The sequence below is a fragment of the Narcine bancroftii genome, chromosome 5 (assembly GCF_036971445.1).
Source record: "Narcine bancroftii isolate sNarBan1 chromosome 5, sNarBan1.hap1, whole genome shotgun sequence".
NCBI classification, from domain to species: Eukaryota; Metazoa; Chordata; class Chondrichthyes; order Torpediniformes; family Narcinidae; genus Narcine; species Narcine bancroftii.
Genome location: NC_091473.1, coordinates 107345785 through 107371641, shown reverse-complemented (window position 1 = coordinate 107371641; position 25857 = coordinate 107345785). Strand labels below are relative to the sequence as shown.

Genomic DNA, 25857 nt, shown 5'->3' with positions numbered 1-25857 from the left:
ATGTGATTGATTTTATCAGTAGAAGTTGCTTGTCTATTACCCATTGTTTGTCTTGTTTTTTCAGGTTTTCAATCTGTCCATCATGTTTACCTAGATTTCTCTCAGCGCCCTCCATTCTTTCGGACAGATCATTTATTGTTTCACCCATATCCTTCACTGAAGTGGTGAGCTTTTTCATGGCCCAGCCCTTCAAATTCTTGTTAATGGCATAATCTCACTTTTATCTATATTTATTTTGTAGCCTGATTTTCTTCCATATTTTTCTAGTGTTCCTTGTAATTTTTCCAAAGATTTAGCCAATTCTGATAGGTACAATAGCACATCATCAGCAAATAGATTGATTGTGTTTTTCTTGCCAGAATTTGAAGCCCTTTATTTCTGGATCCCCTTTTATTATCTTCGCCAGTGGTTCATTTGATAAAATTAAAAGCACTGGGGACAGGGGGCATCCCTGTCTGCTTGATCTACTCAAGGGGAACACCACTAACATCTGATTATTTGTTATTATTTTAGCTTGTGGTTTATGGTATAAAGTTATTATCCAATTTATAACTGTTCTTCATAAACCAAATTTTTCTAGTGTTTTAAATAAAAAGGGCCATTCCAAATTCCTATACATTGAAACTCTGGCTACACATTTTAAAAACAGGTTAGATCTTCTACTGTGGAGAAAGACCATGGAAGCTATGGAACTTGGGGAAGTAAACAATGATCTTTTGACTATCACATAATGTGTGCATTACAAAAAAGCAGGTGCTGGAGGTCTTGAAACAAACAAGGTTAGATAAATCTCTAGGGCCTGATCCAGTTGATCTGGGAACATTGTGAGGAAACTAGAAAAGAAGTTGCAGAGGCCCTGGCAGGGATGTTTATGTCGTAATTAGCCATGGGTGAGATGCTCAAAGACTGCAGGATAGCTTATGTTGTATTTATTCAAGGAAGGTTACAAAACCAAGCCTGTGAATTATCAGAATCAGAATTTATTCTTAGGAATAAGTCATGAAATTTATTGTTTTGTGGCAGCATCATAATGCAAACATTTATATAAACCACCTTACAAAATTAAATTAAAATAGTGCATGAAAAGTCAAAGTAAGGCAGTGTCTTTGGTTCATTTATCATTCAGGAATCTGATGGCAGCAGGGAAGAAGCTGTCTTTGTGGAGCTTAGTGCTTGTCTTCAGTCTCCTGTATCTTTTCTCAATGGTAGCAGAGTGAAGAAGGTTGTCCTGGGTGGTGAGGGTCCTTGAAGAAAGAGGTTGCTTTCTTAAGACACCATTTCTTGTAGATGTCAATGGAGTGAAGTCTGGTGCTGTGATGTCGCAAGCCAAGTTAACAACATTCTAGAGTTTTTTCTTGGCATGAGTGTTGGCACCTCCGTACCAGATAGTGATGTTATCAGCTAGAATGCTCTCCACAGTATACCTGTAGAAGTTTTTGAGGGTCTTCAATTACATACTGAATCTCCTTAAACACCTCACAAAATATAGCTGCTGGCGCACCTTCTTAGTAATTGCATTGACATGTAGACTCCAAGATAGATACTCAGAGATGTTAACACCTTGGAATTTGAACTTCTTGACACTCTCCATTACTGAGCCCTCAATGAGGACTAGTTTGTGTTCTCCTAACTTCCTCCTGAAGTCCACAATCATCTTGGTTTTGCTGACATTGAGTGCAAGGTTGTTGGTGTGACACCACTCAATGAGCTGATCTATCTCCTTCCTGTTTGCCTCCTCATTGCCATCTGTGATTCTACTGACAATTGTGGTGTCATCAACAATTTTGTAAATAGCATTGGAATTGTGCCTGACTACAGAGACATGGGTGAGTAGTGAAAAGAGCAGTGAGTTAAGCACGCATCCTTGAGGTGTGCCTGTGTTGAATTACAAACCAGGAACTACATAAATTTGGAAAGGTTAGGACTGACTTAGAAATGTGAGCATTGACTCTATTCATGGGAAATCATGTTTCACAAATTTGATTATTTTTTAAAAGATTTATTTGGGCAGTCATTGTCCATATGGACTTCATCAGCAAGGCAATTAAAAAGGTACCAAATAGAAGGCCAGATCACTTGGGATCCAAAGAGATCAGGTCATATGGATGCAGAATTTATTTGATAGGAGGAGTCAAAGAGTGGTAGAGGTGTATGTTTTTATATTGGAGGACAGTGTCTAGGGTGTGCCACAGGGGTTAGTTCTGGATCCACGGTTCATCATTTATATTAAAAATGTGAATGAGTATGTAGGTGCATAGTTAGTAAGTTTGCAGATGACATTATAATTAGTGCTATAGAAGATAGATAAGGTCACAGTGGGCTCTTGATCAACTGGATAGTGAGGTGAGGAATGGCAGGTGGCATTTAAATTAGAAAGTGAATAATTCAGATGGCATTTGGCATGTTTAGTTTCCTCTGTCAGGGCATTGAGTGCATAAGTTTAGACCTTATATAGTGATGATACAAGATGTAGAGAAAGCCACATCATGTACAGTTCTGGTCATCATGCTATGTCATTAAGTTGGAAAGGATGCAATAAAGACTCAATAGGGAATAGTCAGAGTTTTCAGGGGCCACATTTAGTGTTTCGGTTAGCACAATGCTGTTACAGCGCCAGTGACCCTGGTTCAAATCCTACGCTGTCTATAATGAGTTTGTACATTCTCCCTGTGTCTGCATGGGCTTCCTCTGGCCTCTGGGTGCTCCAGTTTCCTCCTACCCTTCAAAACATACGGGGGCTGTAGGTTCATTGGATGTAATTTGGCAGCATGGGCCAAAAGGGCCCATTAGAGTGCTGTATGTCTAAATTTAAATTCTTTGCCCCAGGAAAGGGGAATCTAAAACTAGATCACATTGGTTTAATTCTCATAGGAATAGTTCATTTTATTTTAAGCATTATATTAGACAATATATAATTGATATGTGACTCATATCTGTTTTGCATTATATAAAAGCTATATAATTAATGAATATCAAAACAATATATGCATGTAATATTTCTATCAAATTAATTAAAAAAGTTTAAAAAGAAAAGGTTTAATGTGAGGAGAGAAAGATTTAAAATGGATCTGAGGGACACCTTTTTCCACACACAGAGGTGAATATAATTATAACATTAACAAAAACATTGGGACAAGTTATGGATAGGGAAGGTTTAGAGGGACATGGACGAAATGCAGGCAAATGAAATGAGTGCAGAAAGGTAACTTGGTGGACATGCAAGAGTTGGGCTGAAGGGCTTTTTTCCATCCTGTATAGCACTATGACAATGAATCCTAACAAAAATCTGTCCATTTGATGACTTGAATAAGTATGATGTACAATGGGCATATTACATTTCGGTGGTTGCATCCAAAGATTTTTATTGGTGTCGGACACAGAGGTACTAAATTGTTTTACAAGATACAGTAAAGGTCCAAGATACCTTCTTCAGGAGGTCATGAAATCCAGATCTTGTCAGGAAAGTAAATTAGATTTTATATAAAATTAAAAAAATTAATTTAATTTACATTTGATATCCATGCTTAATTCAACGTTGAAAATTTAAATCTAAACATCAGCCATTTGTAATATAACCTTAATGTAACCTCAAGTTTAAATAGTAGCCAGTGTTTAGAAATGTAAGACTAGACCTGAACACTGTCTTTCAATGCTAAACATTTGAAATATTGAGTGTTGTGTCTGTTAATATTTGTGATTTAAATGTGCTTGAAGGAAACATTCATATCAAATTCCTTCAAGAATTTAAAAATGTAAGAATATGAGCTGATTTCTTAGTGGGCAGTTTCAGCTTCAAATATAGCTTGATAAATGCTGTAAAAGTAGTAATCTGTTTTAATTTTTATATTTTAAAAATAAAATTTACAAGTTATGAGCCAAATTCAATGTAATGGGAATTCTTAGATGCTGAAATTCATAGCTGATCTATGAAGAAAACTTTTGATGTTTTTGCAACACCTTTCATTGATGGTGTTTTGTTAAGAAGTATGAGCTACTACAAACTTGTTCTCTCTATGCACTACAAGAGGCAAAAAAAAAAAACCTGGCCGAAAGGCAGTGGAGGAAAATGGACAGTTGATGTTTTGGATCAAAACCCTTGTTTCAGAGTTAGTTTTGATCTGAAACATTGATCGCACATTTTCCTCCTTGGATGCTGCTTGAACCATCCAGTTCTTCCAGCTGTTTGTCGATGGTGGAGAATGGTACAAAGAATAATCTCTTGAGTCTCCTAGATGTTCTATCAGTTTGGATTTTCCACAGAATATAGGATCTAATTTGTGACATGCACTCATTTATTATCTGAAAGAGAGAGTTCTTTTGCACTCTCAAAGATAGCCAGGTATAAATCTAAAAGATTTTGTTTGTTTTTCCACTTTTAGCTGATCTGGTTGCTGACCACAAGTTCCTTGGTATGAACAAAGCAGGATAATTTATTATATTTAACTTTTTAAAAGCTTTTTTTAAAAAAAAACTTTCCTCCAGCAACTCCATTACATTCTTACTTGTAAGCATATAACTTCTTATTTTTCTTCAGCTTTATTCTTCATTTTGAATATTATTAATTGTTCTCCTATCTCTTCTGCAATTTTTCAAGATATGAAATTAAAACAAAGAATCTCATCACAAGATTTGAAGAGATACAATATTGGCCCTAAAATAACAAACAATTTTAAAAATTATTTTTAAAAATTCAAAATGGCAAATAAAAAAAATCTATATATGGATTTGGCTGTATCTGATGAGAATCTTACCTGTTTCTTCCAGAAAAATAAAATGTTTTGATTCCATCTGCTGGAAATGTCCTTTTTCTCCCAAAAATAATAAAGAAAATTACACCTATCATGTTTGGGCTACAAAAATCTGATCAAAATAACAATGTAATGCCTGGTACTATTTCCAGCAATTTTCCATGTGTTTACACAATATGATTTTAAAACAAAATTATATTCATTTTTGTTTAATTACTTATTGACATCATTGTGCTAAAAGCATATGAGCTACCCAACTCATTTTGTCCTGGCTTACCTCTTCCATCAGCGATGCAAAGGATCCCCTCCTTCCAATGACTACAATGTATGTTCCTGGTTGTGGTTACCGACAGAGAGAAGAAGGAGGCATGACCTGCTGAGGAAGGTGTCAGTAAGCCAACCTCTCCCATTTTCATTGCCTTAGATGGTTTTAAAATTGTTCAGAGGAGGTCAGCTCTTTTCAACATGTGAACATTTAAATATCAGGAAAATGTTTTTGCATCCCCTCCTGTTTTAACTTAAATTATTCAAGATTTGAATTTGATTACCATAGAACATGATTACTATTTCTTAACTTCTTTCTACTTTCCACTTCAGGATCTGAGAACACTAGCTTCTGCATATTTGCTTATGCCACCCTCCTTTACCTTACCAAAACCCCCATGGTTTCTCTCATGAAGGTGCAGATAGAGAATTCCATCTCCAAACTTATTTACCTCTCTTTCCACATCTGAAATGCTCTTATTTATATGCCCTAATAATTTATTTAAGATCACTCCTGTTATGTTCAATGAGACATTTTTTATAAAAATGAAGATGCTACATAAATGAATGATGTTGATTTTCTAATCAGGAGAAATTTCCATTTCCGCAATTAATTTAAATCTTGATTTATTGATTAATTTGAGTCTTCGAAAAGGGTACATAACCCAAAATATTCACTGACCATTCTCTCCATTGGTTACTGCCTGGCCTACTGAGTCTCTCCAGCAGCTCGTTGTTTGCTAAAAGTTCCAGCATCTGCAGTTCTTGTGTTTCTCAAGTGGAATAATGTTAGTATCAAAGACAAGAGAAGGATAGACTGTCAGATAAGAAATGTTATCTGATGCCTTATGCAAATTCAAGAGAAGCTCTGGAAAATCTTTGTCAAATCCTGTTCCAGTCTTGGAATGATTATACATTCTGAACCTCTGAGAGTTACAAATTTTGTTCAGACTAGTGTATATCAGGTATCCATATCATTCTATAAACAAATCATTTTATAATGTTGGTACAACTTTAAATCGACATTGACTTTTATAGTTTGTTTTTCCCAGTTATAGCAGTGCGTAACACAGACAGGTGTTAGGGGCCTTTGAATATGCATAAAAGGAAGAAAAATGATGTAGCCATCAGGGTGCTGAAAAGCTTCTTGCTCACTGTATAACAAGAACTACCCGTCAATAGACACTTTCCTTCCTTACAACCTTTACCGCCAAGCACAACGACAAGATCAAGGGAACATCATCACCCTCAAATTCCTATCTTCCAACTTGTAACCATCTTCTTCTTTTCTTTCTTTGGCTTGGCTTCGCGGATGAAGATTTATGGCTGCAGGCTCGTTGGTGACTGACAAGTCCGATGCGGGACAGGCAAGCACGGTTGCAGTGGTTACAAGGGAAAATTGGTTGGTTGGGGTTGGGTGTTGGGTTTTTCCTCCTTTGTCTTTTGTCAGTAAGGTGGGCTCTGTGGTCTTCTTCAAAGGAGGTTGCTGCCCGCCGAACTGTGAGGCGCCAAGATGCACGGTTTGAGGCGATATCAGCCCACTGGCAGTGGTCAATGTGGCAGGCACCAAGAGATTTCTTTAAACAGTCCTTGTACCTCTTCTTTGGTGCACCTCTGTCTTGGTGGCCAGTGGAGAGCTCGCCATATAACACGATCTTGGGAAGGCGATGGTCCTCCATTCTGGAGATGTGACCCACCCAGCGCAGTTGGGTCTTCAGCACCGTGAATTCGATGCTTGCGGACTCTGCCAGCTCGAGTACTTCGATGTGGGTGATGAAGTCACTCCAATGAATGTTGAGGATGGAGCGGAGACAGCACTGATGGAAGCGTTCTAGGAGCCAAAGGTGATGCCGGTAGAGGACCCATGATTCGGAGCCGAACAGGAGCGTGAGTATGACAACGGCTCTGTACACTTTGATCTTTGTGTGTTTCTTCAGGTGGTTGTTTTTCCAGATTCTTTTGTGTAGTCTTCCAAAGGAGCTATTTGCCTTGGCGAGTCTGTTGTCTATCTCGTTGTCGATCCTTGCATCAGATGAATCAGGTTACCTCGGCTGTAACCATCAATATTTCATCATATCACAATAGCTTTAAATTTTTTTACGTACTACAGGAAAATTATTTTTTTTGAAGCAAGATGTTGAAAGCATTCAATGTGTCATCACTAGGCATTTCTATTATCCAAGGGACCTGAATTTTGCTGGAAGTGCTGGCAAATACCATTGTTCCATGCAAAGTTTCAGAAGGATCTAAATATATTTGCTTATGCATATCAATGAACCATAGAACCATGGAATTTTTACTGCATAAATAAAGGCCATCCTATTGTTGGGCAACTCACCTGTTCCATTCATCTTAGTTCTTCATCCACATGTGGTGCTACCACTATATACATATATATATATATATTTATATGTGTATATATATATATATATATATATATATATTATATATAAATATATGTGTATATATGTGTGTGTGTGTGTGTGTGTGTATATATATATATATATATATATATATATATTTATATTTATATGTGTGTATATGGGCTGGCCTCCCCCCTGAACCTGTGACTCCTCCCTCCCAGATATCCCCATAAAGGCTATTATGCCCAAACCCCTCCCTCAGTATCTGCCTTGGAACTGGGCCAGCAATATGCAAGCTGTGCTGACACTTTAAGGTGATTAAAGCCTAGTAATCACAATTCTCTCTCTGATTGTGGTTCATTGGTAGTACACCACATCTTTGCTACTTTCACATTTTGCAATTCATTTATCCAATTCCCACTTCCAGCCATAATTATGTGCCACAATCACAAATGGAGGCAGTGCATTTCAGAATCCACTCACATGCTGTGTAAATAGGTTTCACGCTTTTGTTCCTTTAATGCTCCTGCCTTTAATATTTTATCTTATCTTTGATCCCTCCACCAACAGGAACACCCTTTCACTGTGAACTCTGCCCAGGCCCTCATCATTTTATGCACTCATAGTGCACTGTCAGTAACCACCAAGACTAGGCTGAGGGAACGATAGGCTTTAATATACAGAAGAACCTTGCTGACCTAGATCTAGGTACAGGAATAGAAGGAAGGATGAAGTGGCTCGACCTTTATGGCCTAAGACCATGGGGGAGGAGTCAGAGGGTATGAGTCATCAGTGGGCTGGCCAGCTCCATATATACAGTAACCAACAATAACTATATACAATGGAGGAAACATATCACAACATTCACCCCTCCTTTTAGAACAGAACCCCCCCCCCCCCACTTAGTCTTTGAACACAATAACAAACAAAAATTTGCGAAGGCAACCGAATCTGGTGCACTGGTGATCTCTGTCCATGGGAACTGCAGGGAGCAGGGATAAGGATAGCCTGCTGTTCTGCCAGCTGGGTGTCTAGATGAGGGGCCACCAACTGACTACTTGGAAAGGGTGCTGTCTGTGTTGGGGTGATGTGAAAACACAGGGTGATCAGGGGAGTATGGGATATTTCCGGGTTGTCTGGCATGAATGAGATGTGCCTCTTCAACTACCACCAGTCCTGAGCGCCTGAGCCTGGTGAGTGCCATCCCCTGTGGTAATAGTGAAAGCCTCTGAAACTGGAACAATGACTGCGGCATTTGGTGTAGGTGTTTGCTCAAAGGCCAGTGTCCCAGAGGGGTGATCTACCTGCCTGGAGTCATTGTAAGGACAGGTGCACTTGCAGCAGGTTGTAGAGTGATATTCTTCAGAGACTCCTGATTCTCTGGAACATGATTAAATTTTTGTATTGTGTTTTTTGCATGGAACAAAGAGCCTGACCATTCAGTCAGGGACATGCCTTCACAGCAGGGAGTACAGGTGCAGGATGCTGTGTGCTGGAAGACAGCAAATGTCACGCCACTTTTTAAGAAGGGATGTAGGCAGAAGACTAGAAATTATCGGCCAATTAGCTTGACGTCTGTAGTTGGAAAAATGCTTGAAGACGTCATTAAAGATGAAATAGTGAAACTTTTGGAACGTAAGGGTTCAATCAGGCAGACGCAGCATGGTTTTAGAAAGGGAAGATCTTGTTTGACAAACTTGTTAGGATTCTTTGAGGATATAATGGGTGCGGTGGATAGAGGGGAACAGGTTGATGTTGTATACTTGGATTTCCAGAAAGCGTTTGATAAGGTGTTGCACAAGAGACTTATCAGTAAGTTACAGGAAAGTGGAGTCTGGGGAAGTATATTGGCCTGGTGGGATAAATGGGTGTTTTACAGGTTGGTAGAGAGTGGTAAGTGGGGTGCCACACGGGTCAGTGTTAGGCCCACAACTGTTCATCATTTACATTGATGACTTGGAGGAGGGGACAAAATGTGGTGTAGCCAAGTTTGCAGATGACACCAAATTGAGTGGAAGAGCAAATTGTAATGAGGATGTGGAGAGTCTGCAGAGGGATATAGTTAAGCTGGATGAGTGGGCAAAGGTCTGGCAGATGGAGTACAATGTTAGTAAGTGTGAGGTTATCCACTTTGGCAAGAAAAATAAAAGAGCTGAATATTATTTAAAGGGTGAAAAACTACAGCATGCTGTTGTGCAGAGGGACTTGGGAGTGCTTGTGCATGAATCGCAAAAAGTTAGGTTGCAGGTGCAGCAGGTTATTAAGAAGGCAAATGGAATGTTGGCCTTCATCGCTAGAGGAATTGAATTCAGGAGTAGGGAGGTAATGTTGCAACTGTATAAGGTACTGGTGAGACCGCACCTGGAGTACTGTGTCCAGTTCTGGTCTCCATATTTGAGGAAGGATATACTGGCTTTGGAGACGGTCCAGAGGAGGTTTACTAGGTTGATCCCTGGGATGAAGGGGTTGACTTATGATGAAAGATTAAATCGTCTAGGATTGTATTCGCTCGAGTTCAGAAGAATGAGAGGAGATCTTATAGAAACATATAGGATTATGAAGGGTATGGATAGGATAGATGTAGGAAGGTTTTTTGAGCTGGCCGGGGAAACTAAAACAAGAGGACACAGTCTCAAGATTCGGGGGAGTAGATTTAGGACAGAGATGAGGAAAAATAGTTTTTCCCAGAGAGTAGTGAATGTTTGGAATTCTCTAACCAGGGAAGTGGTTGAGGCTGCCTCATTAAACATATTTAAAATTCGGTTAGATAAATTTTTACATGATAGAGGAATTAGGGGATATGGGGAGAAGGCAGGTAGGTGGAGTTAGGTCATAAATTAGATCAGCCATGATTGTATTGAATGGCGGAGCAGGCTCGATGGGCCATTTTTGGCCTACTCCTGTTCCTACTTCCTATGTTCCTATCTTGTATCAGACCCTGCAAGGGGTGGCCAGCTGAGCGAATGCTTCTTTTCCAGCCTTTTCTACCAGCAGTATGGCTCGCTTCACTGGCAACTGGTCTTCCTTGACCAGGCACTGCCTTATGTAGTCAGATCTCAACCCTGACACACGGCATCCCGGACTAGGTCTTCAACGTACTGGGCCTCCGGCACAGGAGCCGTTGAACTACCCCAACAGTCTCTCCCCGGTACAAGCAGGGCACAAATGAATTCTTTTGCTGACTCACTGGGCTGCTGTTTCCTGGATGCCAGGAGGTAACGCGAGTACATGTCATTGACCCTTGGTTTGTAGAGGGCCCGAAGCTCAGCCATCGCCTTGGTGTAAGTAGCGCTGTTCCTGATGGCTTGGATAGCCCTCTGGCCGACTCTTGCTTGCAGAACTTTGAGTTTCTTTTCATCAGAGTTGACGAGTTCGGCAGCAGCCTTGAGGAAATTGCCGAAGCATCTGATCCAGTGCTCATACTGTTCAGACGCTCCTGGAGATTGGGGGTCCACTTCTAACTGATTGGGGAGCAGCAGCTTCTCCATTACCGGAGGAATACATTTCTGTATATTAAATTGTAGTGCACTGTCAGTAACCACCAAGACTAGGCTGAGAGAACGATAGGCTTTAATATACAGAAGAACCTTGCTAGCCCAGATCCACATGGAGGGAAGGGTGAGGTGGCTCGACCTTTATGGTCCAAGACCACAGGGGTGGAGTCATAGGGTATGAGTCATCAGTGGCCTGGCCAGCTCCTTATATACAATAACTAACAATAACTATATACAATGGAGGAAACATATCACCACAGCACTTTTATAAAATCTCAATTCAAAGTCTCCCTCTCTTCCCCATCCCTCTGTCTCTTTTTCTTCAACTGTCCACCCCTTCCCTTTCTATTCAGAGAGCTATCTCCTCCCCCTATAATTTCTCATCTTTTTTTCTCTTGTGCCCTCCAACTCGTATCCACCTTTTGCTTGTGACCTACCTTGCCGCTCCCCCACTATTTTATGCAGGCCCCTGTCTGCTTTTTGCTCATACCTTGAAGAAGGGCTCAGACTCAAAACATTGGTTATGTATCTATATTTGCTACATAAGTTACACTGCATGACTTGCTGAGTTTCTCCAGCATCTTTGTGCAAACTTCAATCACAGCATCTTCAGATCTTCGTGTTTAAAAACAAATTCTAGCCTTTCCAAATTATCTTAATAGTCCCTCATCCTCAGAATCATTCAGATGCTTTCTGATAATATGACCAGAATTAAACACAATACTCCCTTGATGATCAATATTTAATGAGGGAAAAAAACGATCTGGTGGCGGTGCAGTGAACTGAGATTCACTGGTAGTGTGTTGAGCTGATGGCTGGCTCTGCCCCCATCTGTTACATATAACCCTGGTTTCCTGCCTAAACCCTGAACCCTTCTGAAGACCCTACCCATAGCTATAAGCTAATAAAAGCATTGGTTCTTCCTCCAGTCATGAGAGCTTTTATTCGCACTGCAGGAGGAACTCAGCAAGTCTAATACCTTGAGGGGTGGGAGAAGAGCTCAAATTAGTGGTGATCGGTGCTTTCACCTTCACAGAATTCCTTTCACTTTTTTGGTCTCCCTTCCCTTCATCATGCATTTGGATATTGAGTCAGAGAACAGTTTTGTGACGAGATGTGTGCTCTACCAGGAAACAACACATCTTAAACTATAAGACATGGGACCAGAATTAGGGCGACACAAACCATCAGGTCTGTCCCATCATTTGATGATTTACTATCCTTTTCAACCCCATTCTCCCCAAGACCCTGAATTCCCTTCAAATCAAGTATCTATCTACTTTGTCTCAACCCTCTGGAATCCGTGTCCCTTTTTTTCAGGGACTACCAACAAGCACATATACTCCATGTACCTGTTATTCGGGAGTGGTTTTATACCCATTTTACCCATGGACTAAATCAGGAGTATATGTGATGAAAGGTTAAAAATGGCCGGAGTGCAAAGGGTTAAATCCACCCCAGTGACTTTTCCCCCAGAGATTCACCTCCATCTGGGTAAAGACATTCTTCTGCATCTCTGTTCCAAACGTTGCAGAGGTTAGGATGAACTTTGAGAGATGCAATGAGCAGGGTGAGGCGATTGCTATGCAGACAGATCAGATAGACCGACCGCCCGCCCTGCCTCACAGGCCACTTGAGGCAACCGAACTTTACGGGTCCCAGCAATGATTGACGTGCAAGGACAGCCATACAGAATTTGCGTTGGAGACAAAAGCACCAATGGAAATGAGGTGGGTGGGAACCAACCTCTCTCACAGTCGGTCGATTTGGTGGAGGAGAGAAGGCGGGCGGGGGTCAGCCAAGGGTCACTGAGAACGACTTCCTCGTTCCGAGATCTTGGCAGCGCCAGGTTCCCGCCCCCCACCGGCTTTGTATTCGCCTCTTATTGGTCGCGTAACGGGGCTACTAATTCGATCTGTGAAAGAGCCTGCTGCGATATTTGTGAGCTTGGTTGGCCGCAGGTTCGGGCCGAGGCTTTCGGCAGGGAGCGGGTGTCGGGGCGCCGCCGTGAGCCCATCCTCAGCCTCCCGGCTTGGTCGGCGCGGCCTGGCCATGCCTGTGCAGAATAAATCCAAAACGGCTGTCAGAGATTCGAGCCAGAAGGCGGATCGCAGACTGGAGGAGGAGGAGGAGGAGGAGGAATTTAAACCTGGGAATAACCGAGGCGATCCGGACATTGTCAAATCTCCCAGTGATCCCAAAGAGTACAGGTAAGCAAGGAGAGGCTGCGGCCATGCAGTCACCAGGCCAAGGCCTGCCCGGGCCTGAGGACGTCCAAGAGGAGTTGCTTCTCCAGGAGGGTGGGGATCCTCGTTTTGCGTTGTTGAAAACGCACTTGAAGAAACTCTAATAATTGATGTGGGACCTGACGATGAAAGTTGTATCAATTGGAAGGATGGGAACCTCCTGTCCCGTGAAAAAGTTTGATCATCTGGGTCACTCATTACTTCCAAAAGCTCTTTCACTCAGATTAGGTTCAGTTTATTAAGACTTGCAGTGGTAATCTCAGAACCTATCAGAATCAGTAAAGCACACTGAGACACAGTGAGTGCTATGGAAGTAATCGTAATACGATTCCCAAATAGTAGTCCTGAACTGACGTAGGGCGTATTATTTTCCACAGACCACATTGATCTGCTCCAACAGATGCACCTGCGAACTGGTGTCAAATTCTATTCCATTTCGCTCTAGTGAGGTTCTGTGGCGTTTATGTTGCTCAAGAAATTGTAGGTTCAGTCACCAGCTCGGCAGTGCGGATGATTTTTAGTTTTAAATGGGCATCAAGAAATTATTTCGAAACTTGGGTTATCAGGAGTCTCTTTTGAGAGAAGCTTTGTGAGTAAAATGGGCTTAGAAATAAGAATGGTGGTAAACAAGAGAGATCATGGATTAGTGGTTCTCAACCTTTTTCTTTCTACTCACATACCACTTTAAGTATTCCCTATGCCATCAGTGCTATGTGATTAATAAGGGATTACTATGTGAGTGGGAAGGGAAGGTTGCAACCGTGTCTGCCTGACCCGCATCGGACTTGTCAGCCACAAACGAGCCTGCAGCTGACGTGGGCATTACCCCTCCATAAATCTTCGCCCGCGAAGCCAAGCCAAAGAATGTGAGTGGGAAGGGAAGGTTGAGAACCACTGCTCTAGACCTAATTATTACTGAAATATTTTGCTTGAGAAAATTGTCAGTAATGCCCATTTCCTTTGAAGTTATGAAACTGGGCACATAAGGAATCAGTTAGGTACAATTAAAACAATGGTTTTCAAAACTTTTTCTTTCCATCCACATACCACCTTAATCACAGAGCACCTATGGCGTAGGGAATACTTAAAGTGGCATAGGGAATACTTAAAGTGGCATAGGGAATACTTAAAGTGGCATAGGGAATACTTAAAGTGGCATAGGGAATACTTAAAGTGGCATAGGGAATACTTAAAGTGGCATAGGGAATACAAAGTGGCATAGGGAATACTTAAAGTGGCATAGGGAATACTTAAAGTGGCATAGGGAATACTTAAAGTGGCATAGGGAATACTTAAAGTGGCATAGGGAATACAAAGTGGCATAGGGAATACTTAAAGTGGCATAGGGAATACTTAAAGTGGCATAGGGAATACAAAGTGGCATGTGGGTGGAAAGAAAGAGGTTGAGAACCACTGTTATAGATTCTGAAGAAACACACAAAATGCTGGAGAAACTCAGAGGGTCAGGCAGCATCCATAGAAGGCAATTGATAGTGAACGTTTTGGGTACAAGCCCTTTATCAGCAACAGCAGTAAGTGGGCAGACACCTGGAGAAAGTGGCGGGTGGGGAGGAACACAGATTGACAGGTGATAGGTGAATGCAGGTGAAAATACGTGACTCTTGTTAGATCATAGACCAATTCATCAAGACAATGGTATCTTAAACAATATTTTTTTTCTTAATAACTATTAATAATATAACATCTTAACTCTAAACTTTAACCCCAATTATGTGCAAATGTGTATATATTGTGTGGATTACCCAAACCATTACAGCTTGGGGACAATCCTGAAAAGTCAATTCAGAGTTCAGTCTTAGAAACCTTGTGTTGAAACTCAGAACCTTTAAACTGATGTTCAGAAGTAATTATGAAGTCATTGAGACATGGAGTCATCAGACTTCTTGAAACTCACTAATTCTTGTTGTGTTGCTTTCAGAGAAATATTTCTTTATCTGAATGATTTGTCATAACTTCCCTCTTTCTTGCATAGAGGTTACGAAGTTTGTGACTTCTGCAGTGCTTTCAGAGACCTAAGCAAGGGTCAGACAAAGTAACTATCAAAATGTCATGATCCAAATGCAAGGATGATCTTGCTTTCTTTGCCCGGATATGGATCAGTCAAAAGTGAAAATTACAATGGCCACAATAGATCATTGTTCTCTTTTGACAAGGAGAAGAAGCAGAAATGACCATCTTCCTGGAAGTCACTTTAATTTTCCAGATGACTGATGAACTGAAATGCTGCTTTTTGAACTGTCTCAAATCACATGACTTGCTTGATCACTACTGTGTTTTTAGTTTCAATTTCCCAAAACCCAAGTCCTATGGCAGTTGGCCTTTTGTTTAAATAGATGTCTTCCTTAGTAAACATTCATTGTTTCAGCCTTTCAATGGAACAGTAACACTGGTTTTATGACTTTGAAAGTAGGTGCCTTTGCAACTGTTAAAAGCATTATTATCTCTTGCCCTTCTCTGGACCAACCCCCAAAGTAACTTTGCTAAAAGATTTAACGTATAGAAGCTGGGAACACTCTCTCACACTGACATTTCAAAGAATAAGTGAACATGCTGGGGGAGGGGAGGAAAAGTGAACATGCCTTTCTTTATGAATCCTGTGAGTTACATGTGTTAAGCTGGGATGCTTTTTGCATATCTATGTTGGCTATCCCAAATATTTGAATACAAATTGAATCAATATATGTAATTATTTGATATCAAGGATAGAAAGTTATCATTATTCTTTGCTTCATTAAGCATCACCCTTATTTAAAAAATTCTTAGTTTCCAAACTCCATCTATGTACTGCTGTGATTCTAGCCTCTTGACCATACTTGATCTTAATGTTCAACAATTAATGGTCATGCCTTGTATTTTTTTTAAAAATTAATTATCTCCCCAATTTGTTCTCTTTAAGATGTCTTTGAGGACTATTTTTAGTGTTGTTACGGAGTCCAGAGGACCCCAAAAACCAGCAGCAATAGATATGCACCACAACACAGGTTTACTTAAACAAAAGTAGTTTTAAATTATGTTTGAACAAGAAAACAGAATTGAACTTTAACTTATTACTTAACCCACCTAACTACTTAATCCCCCCTCTAATACTAAGCGCAGGTGTGTGTAATGTATATTTAAGATTAGAAAAGTTATTTGGATCTCAATCCAATCTCACTGGTTGTAGGCAATTCTTGTTCTGTGCACAGAAATTAGCATTAACAAAGTTCACCCATCTTTGGTGCTTAACAGGCAAATGGTTACCACTCAGGAGGGTTCTTGCTGGTTTTCAGAGAGAGATTCCTTTTCCAGGACATCCACAACTGATTCCTTCTCAATCAGTCTTGCTGACCAAACTTGCCCCCTTCAGGGTTCTCCAGATGATCCTCTTTCTTTCAGGTCACCTTTCAGACTGCCAATCTCCTCCAGACCAGACAGCCTTCCAAAGTTTGCCAGCTTGTCCTTTTGGAACTGATTTCTGTCTCATCTCTCTCTGTTTCACACCCTCCCTCTCTAAGAGCAAAACTCTTCTCCTCTGCCTGCAAAGATCACATGCTCTCCCAGGCAAGCTGCTGTTGATACTGTTGCCTCCTGCAAAAGCATTCTGCAAAAGTCCTGTTTTAAAATGTGTGCGCAAGCTGCTCTAACAATTCCTCCCAAACCACCTCTAAATAATCTGTCATAGTGTTATGAGCCCAGTGGAGTCCAACACCCAGCAGCAATAGAAATTCACAAAGACAAATGGTTACTTTAACAAAAGTTGCTTTTAATTATCTTTAAACATGAAAACAAGATCAAACTAACTTATTACTATGACATTTTTGGGAGATAAATTGGGGAAGGCTTTTTAGTGCAGGTCACATACAAGCACTTTAAAACAAATCTTATTTAAAATACAGGAGCTCTGCTCTTGCAAGCCATGTCAACCCCAGAGCTTTTGCAAAAGCTTTGGAGTGTGCCCAAGAAACTTCACTAATGGATTGTTGTTTACAAAAAGGCAACAGATGAAAGAACTTGTTGGAGCCACAGGCTGTCTGGATAGGAACTTGCTGTTCTAAGAGGGTCAAGGGGTTTTGCAAGCAGAGAGAGTAAAACAGGCTTTTTCTCAGAGAGAGAGAAAAAATTTAGTTCTGCAGTTTTACAGTCAGCAGCAGCAGCTGGGACTGGAACAGGACAAGTTGGCAAACTTGTGGAAAACCCCGTTTGGAAGACTGGTTATGAGTGCTTAGTTCAGCCTGGTCAAAGCCCTTGTGGTTCATGCAATAGGAGAGGACTGGCTGCCTAATGTTTCACTTGAAATAAGGGAAACAAAAAGGAACTCTGTGATGACCTGAAAGAAAGAGGTTATCACCTGGAAAACCCTGATGGGGCAAGTTTCTTCGGCAAGACTGATTGAGAGGGAATCAGTTGTGGGTGTCCAGCATAAAACAAATCTCTCTAAAAACCAACAAGAATCTTCCTGAACAGTAACCATTTATCTTTTAAGCACCAAAGCCTGGTGAACTTTATAAATGTTAAATTCTGTGCACAGTACAAGAATTACCTGCAACCAGTAAACTTGGAGGAATGAGAAGTGAGATTGGACTGTTAATCAAAGAACTTTTTAAAACTTGCACACACATTACATACATGTGCACTTAGAATTAGAAGGGTGTTAATTTAGGTTAGTTAAGTTAATAGTAATAAATTAAAGTGTGATTCTTTTTTCATGTTTAAAGATAATTAAAAGCAACTTTTGTTTAAGTAACCATTTGACTTGGTGAATATCTATTGCTGCTGGGTTTATGGGTCCTCTGGGCTCCTAACATTTTTGGGGTCTCGTCCATTTGGATTGAAAATTGTAGTTTTTGTAATTTATTAATTGTTTTTTTCAAGCTAATTTGTGTGTGAAAAACAGCAGCAATGGATGTTGATACATTTTTGTTACAGTCATCACTAGCAGAGCTGCAGAGCAAAAGAGGAACTGATAATTATTTCTAAGGCATTAAAGCTGACTGAAGTCGAGCATTGGATGAGGAAAATACAAATACAGAGGATTATAGTGCAATAATATATAGGTGAGGGAAAATTTGCTGAGAAAGACTTGGATAATTTTCCGGAGGATAGATCTTTTGAGTTGCAATTGGAATTGGAGAAATGGAGGGTGGAAGAAGAAAGAGAAAAACGGAGGGTGGGAGAAGAAAGAGAAAAACGGAGGGTGGGAGGGAAAAGAGAAAAACGGAGGGTGGGAGGGAAAAGAGAAAAACGGAGGGTGGGAGGGGAAAGAGAAAAACGGAGGGTGGGAGGGGAAAGAGAAAAACGGAGGGTGGGAGGGGAAAGAGAAAAACGGAGGGTGGGAGGGGAAAGAGAAAAACGGAGGGTGGGAGGGGAAAGAGAAAAACGGAGGGTGGGAGGGGAAAGAGAAAAACGGAGGGTGGGAGGGGAAAGAGAAAAACGGAGGGTGGGAGGGGAAAGAGAAAAACGGAGGGTGGGAGGGGAAAGAGAAAAACGGAGGGAGGTAAGAGAATTGAGGCTGTAACTCCTGGGGAGAGGTTTTTTGGCGAGTAGAGAGGTAAAGCTAGTTCCTCCTTTTGATGAAAGAGACATGAGGATGTGGTGGCAAATGACTAGATTAGCGGATGAATTTGCCCTAATTCACAAAAAAATAAATTTCAGAATAATAAGCCTGTTCAGAGGGTTAATGTGGAGCAGAATAGTGAGCCTGAAATTAAGTCTGGTGAGAATGTTAAGAGAAAAGATGAAGGTAAGGGGGAAAGGGCAGAACTTCTGGATTTGTATGCATTTTTGTCAGTAATATGGTCATGTTATTGTGAATTGTCTGGTGTTGAAAGAGAGATTTTATGGGAAAAGGAGGTTTTACCAGAAGCATGTATTCAGACAGTTGAATTTAAGAACAGATGTTCCAAACCTGGTAAGGATGACACGGATATTTTCAAACCTTTTGTGTCAGAGGGCTTGGTTTCAGTAAAGGAGGTTCCAGTTAAATTTCTTAGAGATACTGGGGCTGCTCAGACACTGTTGTTGGAAAATGTTTCAACTTTTGATCAAAAGGGGAGATGACTTTGATTAAAGGTGTTGGAGATGAGGTAGAGTCAATATCTCTTCACAACATAGTGCTGAATTCAGAATTAGTTAAAGGACCTGTTGTAGTAGGAGTAATTTCAAAGTTACCCATGCAGGGTGTCTCGTTTTTATTAGGGAATGATTTGGCAGAGGATAAAGTTGGGTCAGTTTTGAGATTAACGAATCAGCCTAGTAAGGATGATGTTGAGGATTGTAAGATGTATCCTGCATGTTCTGTAACAGGGTCTTTGTCTAAGAAAATGATGAGAGCTGAGGAAGATCCAGTTGATAGAGACTTGTCTAGTGCTTCTGAAATAGTTTTGAAAGAGCTGGGTAATTGTGAGAGTAAGGATTTCTCTTTGTCAAGGAAAGAGTTAATTCAGCAACAGTGGACAGATACAGATCTTATTGACAAGGCAGTAATGAACAGGAGATTAAAGAAATGGGTTGTCGATATTACTTGAAGGGTGAATTGTTGATGAGGAAATGGAGACCTCTTGATATTCCTGCTAATGAAGATTGGGGGGTGGGTTGATATCCAGAGTGATCAAGGATCAAACTTTATGCCTGGGTTGTTACAGCAGTTGATTTATGAGTTGGAAATAAAATAGATCATTTCATCTGTGTACCATCCTGAAACTCAGGTAACTTTGGAAATATTTCATTCTATAGTTAAAAATATGATGAGGATTTATTGTCTGGAGAATGGAAAAGATTGGGACGAAGGGATTCATTTATTGTTACTTGGAACAAGGGAGGCTGTGCAGGATGCATTAGTTTCAGCCCTTTTGAAATTGTGTTTGGACATCCGGTTAGAGGACTTTTAATATTAATTAAAAACAGTGGGTTAATGAGGATGTGCAGTTGGACTTGCTGGATTATGTTTCTAAATTTAAATATGGGTAACAAAATATGTGGACTTTGGCTCAAGAGAATTTAGAAATGGCTCAAGGTAAAATGAAGTGTTTATTTGACAGGAAAGCTCAAGTGAGGAATTTTAAGACAGGAAATAAAGTTATAATTTTGTTTCCAACACATGACAATCCTTTGAGAGCTAACCGTACACAGTTAAATCAAAACTGAATGATGCTAACTATGTTCTTAACACTCCAGATCGAAGGAATAAAACTCAGGTTTGTCATATTAATATGTTGAAACCTTATTATGAGTATATGGGTAGTGGAGAACAATCTGTATCAAAGGTGTTAGTTGTTGACAGGGTTGAGGAAGTTATGGATCATAAGATTATGGAAACAGAATCTTGTGAGGGTAACCTTAAAGAAACCATGGTTCCTGTACACCTTCCTAACTCAGCAATTTTGGAAAATTAAGCCATCTTAAGTCATAAGAACAGATGCAGTTGAAATAATTAATTTTGAAATGTACAAATTTGTTTCCTGATATGCCAAAAAGGGTGACAGTAATTTATCATGATATGGATATGGGAAAAGCAAGTCCCATAAAACAACACTCAAATAGAATAAACATCCAGAAGAGTAAAATAATGGATCAGGAGGTGGAATATATGTTGAAAAATGATATTATTAGACCTTCGAACTCAGATTGGAGTTCTCCTTGATTTTTGGTACTGAAACCAGATGGAACTATTAGGTTCTGTACAGATTACAGGAAGATTAATTCAGTAACTAAAAGAGATGCTTATGCTATTCTGAGAATAGATGACTATTGATAAAATTGGGAAAGCTAAATTTGTTACTAAGTTGCATTTGTTGAAGGGTTACCGGAGTGTGCCTCTAACTGATAGAGGAAAGGATCTTTTGTAACTCCATCTGGTTTATATAGTATAATGTGTTACCTTTTGGCATGAAAAATGTCCCTGCAACATTCCAAAGGATGATTAATTTGGTAATCCAAGGGTTAACACATACAGATGCTTATATTGATGACTTGGTCACAAAAAGTGACACATGGGAAGAACATCTGAGGGGACTGGACAAATTGTTTGCAAGATTATCCAAAGTAAACTTAATTGTTAATATAGCAAAAAATCATTTTGCAAATGCTACTATAACATATTAAAGTCATGTAATTTGTCATGGCAAAGTTGCACACGTTCAAACTAAGGTGAATGCGATTTCTGAATTTCCTATTCCCAATGGCAAGAAAGCGATTTTTAGGAATGGCAGGATATTATAGGAAATTTTGCTGAAGTTGCTCTTCCTTTAACCAATCTTTTGAAGAAGGGAGAAATTTGTGTGGACTGAAGTTTATCAGATAGCTTTGGAAAATTTAAAGGAGATGCTATGCCATTACCCTGTTTTCAAATCTCCTGATATTGACAGACCATTTCTTTAGCAGCGGATGCCAATGAGGGGGTAGCAGGTGTAGTTTTATTACAAAAACATAATTAAATTGACCATCCAGTTGCCTAATTTTCAAAAAAATTCAATGTTGATCAAAGGAGCTATTCCACTATTGAGAAGGAACTATTGTCCATAATATTTGCTCTGCAGAATTTTAATATACATCTCAGTACCTCTCATGAACCAATTGTGATATTTACTGACTACAGTCCTCTGGTAATTTTGAATAAAATGAAGAATAAAAACAGAAGATTATTAAACTGGATTTTAATATTACAACAATATAATCTGCAAATTAATCATATCAGAGGTAAAAATAGTGTAATAGCAGATTGTTTGTCAAGATGTTAAAATTGATCATGTATAGAAATATAGACTCTCAATATTGGGTTACATTGTTATAACATGTTATATATTGCGTAGTATTATCACTAGTGATTTTTAAAATCAGTTTAGTTATAACTGAATTTTAACTCGTTAAAATTCCTTTGTAGATACGTTTTAAAGGAGATAAATTGTGGCTGGATTTTTAGTGTAGGTCACAAAAAGAAACAATCACTTCAATACAGATCTCATTTAAAATGCCAGAGCTCTGCTCAAACCAGACAGTCCAGGTTTTGAGTGCCTTTGCAAAAACTTTGAAGAATGCCTATGAGGACTTCACAAGTAGGTGTTAATTTGACATGCTATGGAATAATGGATTATTGTTTTGGAAAGCAACAGATGAACAGACTCAGAAGATTGGGTCCAGTCTGAGTGCAGTTTGTTGTTCTAGGATGGTCATGTGGTTTTCTCAGAGAGAGAGAGAGAGAGTTCAGCAGCTGGGACTGGAACATGGCAAGCTTGTGGAAAAATGCCATTTTGAAGATGGGTTGTGAGTTTTTAGTTCAGCCTATTCAAAGCCCTTGTGGTCCATACAAGAAGAGATGGCTGGTTGTATAATGTTTCATTTGAAATAGGGAAACAAAAAGGAACTCTGTAGTGACCTGAAAGAAAGAGGTTATCATCTGGAAAACCCTGATGGGGCAAGTTTCTTTGGCAAGACACTGAAGTGGCTAATCAGGAGGAATTAGTTGTGGGTGTCCAATGAGCAACAAATCTCTCTCTGAAAACTGACAAGATCTTCCCGAGTGGTAACCATTTACCTTTCAAGCACCAAAGCCTGGTGAAATTCATAAATGTTAAATTCTGTGCACAGTATAAGAATTGCCTGCAACCAGTAAACTTGGAGGAGTGAGAAGTGAGATTGGACTGTGAATTAAAGAATTTTTCTGAACTTGTATATGCATTACATACATGTGCACTTAGAATTAGAAAGGGGTTAAGTTAATAGTAATAAGTTAAAGTTTGATCCTGTTTTCATGTTTAAAGATAATTAAAAGCAATTCTTGTTTAAGTAACCTTTTGTCTTGATGAATTTCTATTGCTGCTGGTCCATAACACACCTCTTCTTCTGAACCAGATCTCCAATATCACTTGAAAGCCAAGGGTACAGTATGGGAGTCCCAGTCTTATGTGGAAAGTTCAAAATCTCCTACTATCACAATCTTGTGTGCCCTACAGCTGTCTGCTATCTCTCTATAGATTTGCTCCTCCAATTCTCGCTGACTATTGGGCAATCTACATATAATCAACTGCACGAGTGTGGTCAAACCTTTCCTGTCCCTCAGTAGACGAGCCCTCTCCTCTGTCCTGTCTGAGAACAGCTGTGATATTTTCCCTGATTAGCAATGTCACTCCTTTCCCCACCCCCCCCACCCTTCAAGACCACCTCCTTCCTCCGCCCCCCCTCCCACCCCAGTTCTCTTGTTCCTTGGAACGCAAGCCTGGGACATTGAGCTGCTCGTCCTGCCCCTCCTGCAATCAAGTTTCACTAATGGCCACAAAGTCTTAATTCCACATGCCAATTCACACTCTAATCTCGTCTGCCTTTCCTACAATAGTCCTTGCATTGAAATAGATGCACCTGGGAACATTTTCACCACGTTCAACCCGTTGCCAAATCCCAATCTAGAATTAATTAATTAAGAAAGTGGCCCAAATTCCAAGGAAAAGCATGCAAGCTGAAACTAAAATTGAAATAGTTGAAGTGTAAAGTTTCAGCAGATGAATACAAAGATGTCAGTTCCAATTATAAATGTGATTAAGAATAAATATACAATATAGTTAGGGAAACTGTTAGCATTTTTATGTATCACATCCATGCAATACAAGGAGTATTTTTACATGAAAAAATAGTTTGTTGAAAATATTATCAATGTATTTCAGATATATCAAACTAGAAAATGGTTTAAGTGCACTCTTAATCTCGGATATATCTATTGATAAATCTGAATCGGAAACACAGAATGAGGAAGATGAAAGTGATGGCAGTTCTGAGAGTTTATCAAATGAAGATTCTGCTGAAGATTCATCAGGGGAATATGAAGAAGATGAATTTGAAGATTTACAACAACATTGTTGTAGGAAAAAGAAATCTGAAAAGCAGGTAAAGACTTTCCTTTGCTGTATACCAGTGAATATTCATGTACTTGAAGGTTACTGTAAGAATCTACACTCATTAGAAAAAAAAAACAATAGTGTGATAATAGTCTGTGATTTGGAGCAAAGAATGTGATGGATAACTTTGTTTTTCATTATCAGTAGAATTCTATTTTAAGATCACCTGTGTGTAGATTTTAAAGCACAAACTAATGCAGCAAGAGTAATTTAAAGATGTGTTGATATTTTGACGTGATATTTGGATTTTGCAGTTTCTATAAATTATTTTGATACAATCTAGATTTGTCTTAATTATAAAAGTAGGCATGCATTAAAGTTGCATGGTTTACTCTGAACCAAGATCTATGTGTCATTACAAATTAAATTCAAGATTCTATGTTTAACGTGACAGTAGAAGGAGATCGAGTTACACTCCAGTTCAATTGTGAATCTGGCTGGATTTTAACTGCAATATTTTATGTGAGATTAGTAATGGTCCTCAAATAGAGGAAAATCTAAGTAAACTATATATAAATTCACCTTAATATGATCAAATAAATTGTAGCTTCATATTGGTATTTTTATTTAGTACTGACTTTCCTTTGTGCATACATTTTTAATGATGTGAATCATTTGCCTACCTCCTGTCCCAATGTTAAATTCTGCAGACATATTACAATTTCCTATTTACATTTGTTTCAAATATTGGAGGATATTCTGATTGATGAATTTTATATCAAGTATATTAGATGAAACTGATTTCCAAATCGTCTGTCTTGCATTTTTTCAGGTTCTTGCTCCACATCAGAAATAGTTTTAACTTCATGAATAAACAACAGCTGTTGATTGTGACCCTTTTATTACAATAATAGTTGTTCTTCAGCATTAGTTTTGATCACTTGAGGGTTGGAATGGGTTTTTTTTTGGTGAGGAATTTCTGATGCATTTCAACAGGATATATTTATGACTTTTTTTGTAAGAGGAGTTTTTCTAGTTTTGAAAGGGCAGTAGGATGTACATTGTGACTGTGAGGAATGAACAATTGTGGAAGCAAGCCTGGTTGGTCAAGAGTATCTTTTCCTGTCGATCAAGTGCTTGCTGAAAACTTTATCGTTCCAACTCCCATGCTATATTACCTTTCTTCAGTTAGAATAATTTTAATTGTCATTAGATTAAGGTCCTGTGAGTACAAATGAATTCAAATGACATGAAGCTGTAGTAGGAAAATGTAGAACTCTAGTTTGTTGATCGTTTTTGCTTGTTATAGTCCATACTGCAGAAGAATCATTAGACATGGGGATAGGAAAATTGCGGAAGTGTTTCTTATGCCTTTCATTGTTTGTAGTCAGCAGCTGCCCTTTGTGTTGGGATTGGAAGTTTTAGTGATCCCGATGACCTTCCAGGATTGGCACATTTTTTGGAACACAGTGAGTTAAGACTGCTTTATAATTCAACTTTAGTATATTTGAAGATAAATCTTTAAATGTAATTCATGTTGTTACTTTGTAATTTTTATCATAACAAGTTCTTTAAAAATGTGTTCAGTGGTATATAATTTTCTGTAAACTGATTAAATTCAATAAATATTCCTTTTGTGTAAAGTTTACTTCAGATTTTAATGAATCAGAACTTTTATCAAAGATTCTTTAGATTAAATTGGAACCGTGCCCTTTTATCGCTTTGGTTATTCTCAAGAAGAGAATATTTCCTTGAACTTAATTCAAAAAAGAATAGTATCTTTTACTTCATTGATAACCAGACGAGCAATTTTGATGAAATGGAAAGATAACTTAGCACCAACACGTATGCAATGGGTACAGGATATTATGTGTTGCTGGAGTTTGTAGAAAATTAGATGTTATGAGCCCAAAGGGCCC

At 39.2% G+C, this 25857-nt stretch overlaps 1 protein-coding gene across 1 annotated transcript in view; it reads left to right on the top strand.

Moving 5' to 3' along the window:
- Positions 1-12831: 12831 nt before the first annotated feature.
- Positions 12832-25857, top strand: part of LOC138763834 (nardilysin-like) — a 143052-nt gene continuing 130026 nt past the window's right edge. The window contains exons 1-3 of the mRNA XM_069938656.1: positions 12832-13079; positions 23768-23987; positions 25326-25407. Coding sequence (XP_069794757.1) covers positions 12922-13079; positions 23768-23987; positions 25326-25407 — 460 coding nt within the window. The 5' untranslated portion in view covers positions 12832-12921. The remainder of the gene's footprint in view (positions 13080-23767; positions 23988-25325; positions 25408-25857) is intronic.